The following is a 7,500-nucleotide window of genomic DNA, read 5'->3' on the forward strand; positions in this document are numbered from 1 at the left end:
AAACAAATACAAGAATAAATGAATACAAGAATTACAAAAATAAATTGTAAATAAAAATAAAAAAATTTGAAAAAAATAAATGCAAAAAATACAAGAATAAATGAATGCAAAAAATACAATGAATGAACGAATGACCGAACAAACAAACAAATTAATGAATGAATAGGGAAAAGTGTTGCATTATTTCTCTCCTGTCAGACAAATACAGAATATCCACTCTTGGTGTAAACAAGCCTTTAGATTTAAACGCCAACTTAGTTATATTCAACTCTCCCAAACACAATTAGAAGTGACACTATGTGTTTAGTGGGTCTCAGAACAATTGCCCTGCATGCTGCAGCTACCTTGATGTAATTGACGTAAAGCAGTTAACGGACTCAACCTTCTCACCGACATCAACCTGTCTAAATTTAGCCATGTATAACACTCACTTTCTCTGCTGTAGTGACAATTACAACAGTAACTCAATTCAGGAAGTTTCCTGCCTGTCCCAGTCCCCCCAGTCTCTGATTTACTGCATGAGATCATAGCCTGAGGCAATACAGAGCGTGAATCATTGCACTGAAATGTATTTGACTGACAAATGAAAACACCATGTCCCATATGAAATCATACAGCAGAACTCTGAATCTTGTCCTCAGGGCAAACAATCTCTTTGTTTTATCGCCAACTGTGGTGATGTCCACAGCGCACAGAGTTTAGAAACAAGTGTCCTTTCCCTAGCCTAAACAAAGAAAAGACTACAAGAGTCTCTTTAATTTCACCATTTCAAGAGATTAACCACCAATGGATGGATGACCAGTCCTGATAAACTCACACTGCCGTCCAAATATAGGGATAGATCATACAAAAAAGAAATTCCATCACCATTTATGCACCCTCATGTGGTTCCAAACCTTTATTTCATCTGTGGAACACAAAAAAAAGATGATATTTTGAGAAATTTCTTTAAATTATCTTCTTTTGTGTTCTACAGAAGAAAGTCATATTGGTTTGGAATATATTAGTGATAATAGCATACAACAATGAATACAAAAAAAAAAATCTATATTAAATATATATATATTAAAATGCATTAAATATGCTCTCAGACACCTCAATATAAAGTGTTCTGTCAGAAACTTCAATGATTTATTACGATCACCGAGAACTCAGTCTAACAAAGACAACTTCTTTTAAAAAGATAAATTTCTTGTAAATAAATACATTTCTGTTCTTTTAACAGTTTTGTAAAGTCGCTGATCTTGTTTAAAAGGAAATTCACAAGATAGAACCTATTTTCAGAGTTAGAGAAATCATTACCAATATTTGCACTTTGCTGTCTTTTCAGTGACAAAACTCACACATTTTGTCTTCCAGTGCAGCATTTGGATGTTTCAGCATGCAGAGACACAGACTCTATTCTGTAATTCATCCCACACCCAAGTGTTCAAGCAAAAGCTACAAAACTACCAACGAAGCGGCAAACACCCACATCTGCGACGCTCTATATTTCCTACCTGTAGCCCGCGTCTCCTCAGAATGCTGGACTCATCCATGCCGGAGGGGCAGAGCGCATACTCTCTCTCTGTGTGTGCGCGCGCGTCTCGCTGCTACTTAGCCATACAGCACCGTGCTGCCTCCTCTAGCGCTCCTGCGATCCTACAGGCACACTCCACCTGATTCCAGCAGCTGCTAAAGACTTACATCAGAACTTATCTGATTGGAGGGGGACGGTCAGCTGACACGTCGTTTCGCTCTCTTTGAACTTCAGCACAATGAGGTAGCTTGTACGTGTTTGAAGAGAAGAGAGGATGTGAGCATGTGAAAGAGAGAGAGAGAGAGCTTGTGAATGAATGTTTGATGGAAGAGTAGGGGAGATAGGGAAAGCAGGAGGGACGAGAGAAGAGTGGGGTGGGGGGGTGGTAAAAGACCAGCAGCTGAAATTCACTGTAAAATCCCTTGAGGGCCGTCGATTCATTCCCTCCACCCACCAACCCCCAAAACAGGCATGTTCTGTGGCGCCCAGAGTGAGTGCTTGCAGGGTAAAAAGAGACAGGAAATCCTGTTGCGCATTGTTTTGCCAGCACTAAACAATGCAGCTGGCATCCGGTGTGTGTGTCCACATTTGGTCAATGGTGTTAGCAAACTGATGTTGAACAGTATTGAGTTCCTATTTGTCTTTCAACTGGAGCTGCAGATAAGGAGTCTGAAGTGAAGGTCAGAAGCCTCTACGGTCATGGCCAGGGTGAATTGGCCACAAAGAAGATAAAAGGAACACACAATAAGAGCACAGGGTGCTCTTAACGGTGCAAGTTTGCAAGCACTTTCTTCATTATTGTGATAAGTCACAGCTGACAGTTGCCTTCAAACATTAACAAGTTTGAACAACAAAACCTTCTCAAAAAGTATTTTCCATTTTAAAGCAGCGTTGCTACTTTCATGAATATGCAGCTGGTGTCTCTGGTCTTTCTGTTGCCATTCACATGGGGTTTTTTTTCAGTGTCTTGCGCAATGAGAAAATGGCAAATGCATGCATAGGTTTTTGAACACAAGAATGAACACATCCAGTGTGACCGCCCCCTAGGAAACAAATTACATCAGGGTCAGGTAAACTAGGAACCAGCAAAATTGTGAGAGGTTTCCTCAGAGTTGTAAATTAACTATTTGCCAAGCCTGCCAATGGCTGGGGACTTAAGAAAATGTACTGGCCATTTATTTATAAACTATTACAAATTTGGGAAGATAGTTAGATACCTGTTATATGGAATGTGAACATAGATTTTTTTGGGTTGCATTTGGTACTTGGTGAAAGTTCATTTTAGTCCCAGTCCAACCTTTTCTCCTGCTAATGACGCCTATGCATCTGACAGTAACAAAGCTGGTTGTAAATTGGCAAACTTGTCCCTAAGACTATTTGGTAAAGCCATCTTGCCCAACCAGTAGCTTTTGAAAATATGCAGTTTTGAACATCCTGCTATTCTCAGCAGCTGAATGCTTAGAGGAGTCAAGACAGGTAGCAATTTGTGTTAGCAATGAGCATTTTTTTAAAGATAGAATAATCAATGGTTCACAAGGCACTAAGGGAGATACTCAGAGTTTGTTTGTGGCACTCAAGTATTCCCTATATTGAGGAGCAGAAAAGTATTCCACTATGGTTACAGCTTTGGTAATTTTACAGATTTGGCAAAAAAGCAATGCCAAAAATAAGATGGCAAGTGGACTAGAACTAATGCTTACAGTCAAAAGTCCAGCAATACATAGCTAGACTATCATTTGGCAAGGTCAAAGTCCATCTCGTAGGTCATTTTATATAGCAATGGCACCAAAAAAGCTACCATGTTCCATCAACTTGATCACCGGTAAGCTGGTATGACCTGGTTTTTCCAAGTAAGATGCCCTCCAAAAACTAATTATCCCAGAACCAGCTACATATCGGGAGTCAATATGGTGTGATTTCATGGGCAGCTGTAGTGGTATTTTTAAGGCATCCATTCGCCAATCTTATTACTCCTGGAGTGTTATACAGCAGTGCAGTCTTCTTAACATGTAGAGATGAAACTTTAAGCGACAGCCATCGTGCCAATCCCAGTCGTCAATTTCACAGTCTACTGTGTTTTTTTTTCTTGCTCGCCCTCTCTCCCACACTCTCTCACCTTCCCACACAAACACACTCTCTTGCTCCAACTCTAACATACCCTCAGTCTTTCTCACTCATTCATTTCAATTCACCGTGACTGCCATGTGAATATTAAGTAGGTTCCCCCCAGTTCTCCTTGTTTCTCCAGCGTAGCTTGAACGATACGTTACAGAGCAGCAAAAAAATAAAAATAAAAGCGAAAGATTGACAGATACCTGAAGAATATGTATGAAAATTATTTTAGAAGGTCAAACATGCAAAAATGTAATAAACTCTTCTTCGTCAGCTCAGCCACCACAGTTTGCCTGCATTTGGTGAAAGAATGATAAGAAGCGTAATCTGACGTTGGCATTTTACAATTCTTTCAAACTGAGGCAAAGAGCTTGGATTAAAATATGTCTCTTCTCTGTAGAGGAACAATTGTGGAAGATTATCCTGGGAGAATTAGTCCCGATTCAGCAAGTACAGTGAATGGTAGGAGAAGGAAACAATTAGGCTACAACATTCCCTTTTTAAAAGTTAGAGTAAAAAAGACAACTAGTTACTGTTAAGCACTTGTCATTTCTTATTTGGTTTTGGGAAAGCTCCCTGTGGCGGGAAATTAATGCAAACACTGTACTTCCTCAAGTGAATTCAAGGAAACGGTTTTCGACAACAATGCTTTTCAACCCATGCAGGACTTGAAAACATAATTGGCTGGAAACCACTTTACTGACAAAAGCGAAAAGTCATACCATCACACTTATTTCCTGTAGAACCACAGGAAACACATTCAATGAAGAAAACAATTGAGTCAACCGCTGCATGCAATTACCCAAGTACAACAACATCCTTGTTGGTTTAGGAACATCATTGGATCCTATAGTAATTCCTCTGTCCAGTCTTTAGGAAGAACAACAAAACTGTAATTTCAAATTATGTGCACATTCTTGGTTTCAAACATTTTCACATTTAAAAACAAAAACAAAAAAAACATAAGCTCAACAGTTCTTGCTTGATGCACGATAAACAATGAGCTTTATTTTCCTATCAAATAAGCACGATTGAGCTTCAACGTTTACAATATTTGATGTTCTCTATGCATGCGTATTGATCAATGTTTATATGTAAATAAAAGCTTAAATTAAATTTGTTCAAATAAATCAATGTTTGTACATCATGTGCATTAATTTCACAATCATTTTATTAACATTTTGAAGCATCAAGGTTTTAGATGAATAGATTTGCAATGTGCTGACATAAATCTATTAGGTTTGATTAAAAATATCTTTATCTGTGCTCCAAAGATGAATGACACTCTTAATGAGTTTGGAATGACTTGAGAGTGAGTAAATGACGGAATTGTCCATTTTGGGTAAACTATCACTTTGAGGGAAATTTGACAGCCCTAAGAAATACATTTTTATAAATACATTAAACAATTACTTATTATTATTATTGTACTCTCAAAATCCTCATAGATACCATAACCATGACCAATCTCTGGTGAACATCCATCCTTAGCTACTGAAAGCTAATAATAATAATAATAATAATTTGCCATGTATTCAGACTAAATGAATCCCTCAGTCGAGCAATAACCTTTGAAATGCTAACAGAGAGCACCTCTCAAGATATGAATTTGATTAATAACTCTAAAGATTTGTTAGACGGTCTTGTAAGGATACAATAGGTTAGGTTTAGGATTAGCGTTGTGGATAGGCTTATAACTATTTTGTAGGAAATTCCAGGACTAACAAAGGATGAGCATAAATTGCATGGTGCATCCTGTCTATTACTGAGGAGGACGAACATGAGGATGAGGAACGAGGGAGATGGGCAGTGCAGGGTCATGCTGAGGTCATAACAGGTGAAGAAGGGAACTTTGGCCAATGGTCATGAGAGGATGTGAGAGACCTCTTTTCTCTCAGTGGGTGGGAGACTTGAGAGCCTTCCATATGGAAGTCTAAAGAGTCTAAAGAAAACGGAGAGATAGAGAAAGAGATGTAAAGTGGAAAGGGGCTTCAGAGGTGAGGGCAGAGGGGCCTGTGGTGAAGGTTGATTGAGTGACCTGTGAGGTCGGGCTCCATTCTAGCCCATCTGAGTCTGTCAGGGGCGTAAGGATATGAGCCAGGGGCCTGCAGAGACCAAACGCGCACATACACACACAACGCTGCTTCACAGACCTGAAACCATTCCAGTCACAGTCTGTCCCACCAGACCTGATAACAGCACGCTTTTACTGACACATCAAACACCAAGGACAAGCCTGATGGCCACCACAGAGCACCTGCAGTATGAGCATCACATCAGAGCACATAACAATGCCATGCAATAGAATCACTTTCTTAAATATCATATTACATGATTGCATCAAATCAATATTTCACAATTAAGACTCTTGATCTGGCAATATAAAACTTAAGCAGCACTGCCACTAATGTTTTATTAGTCTATTTTCTAAACCTATCCTATTAGATTAGATTGAAGCTGGAGAACTTTAAGACTTTTAATAGGATATATGAATTTCAGCAGAAAAAGTAGCATTCAAGTTGGTACTGTAGGTTTCATTCATTGTTTTGAAACATTTCAAAAGGTTTCCATTTCAAAGAATCAGTTTAAAACTATTTAGTAGGCCTTTTAGTAAAAGTGATGTAGGTGTAAATTTTTGTTTATCGCTACACTACCGGTCAAAAAATTTTTTTTATGCTTTTCAAAGAGGTTGCTTATGCTTACCAAGACTGCATTTTATTTGTAATTTGTAATTTGTTTTCTATTTTAATATATTTTAAAATATAAATCATTCCTGTGATGCCAATAAATAAATGCAGGTAAATATAAGAGAGTGATTTTGAAAAGATAAAAAAAAAATTAACTATGTATTGTTCTATCTGTATATATAAATTAAAATTATTAAATAGTCTTCATTGTGTTGATTTTGGGGGAAACGGTGTGAAAATCATTTATATTGTTAATTTTGAACATAAAATACAGGTCCTTCTCAAAAAATTAGCATATTGTGATAAAGTTCATTATTTTCCATAATGTAATGATAAAAATTAAACTTTCATATATTTTAGATTCATTGCACACCTGCTATTAACCTAATCATCTGAATCAACTAATTAATTCTAAACACCGGCAAAAGATTCCTGAGGCTTTTAAAAACTCCCAGCCTGGTTCATTACTCAAAACCGCAATCATGGGCAAGACTGCCGACCTGACTACTGTCCAGAAGGCCATTATTGACACCCTCAAGCGAGAGGGTAAGACACAGAAAGAAATTATGAACGAATAGGCTGTTCCCAGAGTGCTGTATCAAGGCACCTCAGTGGGAAGTCTGTGGGAAGGAAAAAGTGTGGCAAAAAACGCTGCACAACGAGAAGAGGTGACCGGACCCTGAGGAAGATTGTGGAGAAGGACCGATTCCAGACCTTGGGGGACCTGCGGAAGCAGTGGACTGAGTCTGGAGTAGAAACATCCAGAGCCACCGTGCACAGGCGTGTGCAGGAAATGGGCTACAGGTGCCGCATTCCCCAGGTCAAGCCACTTTGGGCTACAGAGAAGCAGCACTGGACTGTTGCTCAGTGGTCCAAAGTACTTTTTTCGGATGAAAGCAAATTTTGCATGTCATTCGGAAATCAAGGTGCCAGAGTCTGGAGGAAGACTGGGGAGAAGGAAATGCCAAAATGCCTGAAGTCCAGTGTCAAGTACCCACAGTCAGTGATGGTCTGGGGTGCCATGTCAGCTGCTGGTGTTGGTCCACTGTGTTTTATCAAGGGCAGGGTCAATGCAGCTAGCTATCAGGAGATTTTGGAGCACTTCATGCTTTCATCTGCTGAAAAGCTTTATGGAGATGAAGATTTAATTTTTCAGCACGACCTGGCACCTGCTCACAGTGC

At 39.0% G+C, this 7,500-nt stretch overlaps 1 protein-coding gene across 4 annotated transcripts in view; it reads right to left on the reverse strand.

Moving 5' to 3' along the window:
- LOC132133461 (microtubule-associated serine/threonine-protein kinase 4-like) overlaps positions 1–7,500 on the reverse strand; it is a 133,593-nt gene that overhangs the window by 70,917 nt on the left and 55,176 nt on the right. Inside the window, exon 1 of one of the 4 annotated variants that reach the window (XM_059546332.1) lies at positions 1,500–1,689. The exons of the other annotated variants lie outside the window; for them this stretch is intronic. Within the exon in view, the coding sequence (XP_059402315.1) occupies positions 1,500–1,538 (39 nt within the window). The 5' untranslated portion in view covers positions 1,539–1,689. Of the gene's footprint in view, positions 1–1,499; positions 1,690–7,500 lie in introns of those variants that run through there. 4 annotated transcript variants of the gene reach the window in all.

Source organism: Carassius carassius, chromosome 4 (assembly GCF_963082965.1).
Source record: "Carassius carassius chromosome 4, fCarCar2.1, whole genome shotgun sequence".
Taxonomy (NCBI): Eukaryota; Metazoa; Chordata; class Actinopteri; order Cypriniformes; family Cyprinidae; genus Carassius; species Carassius carassius.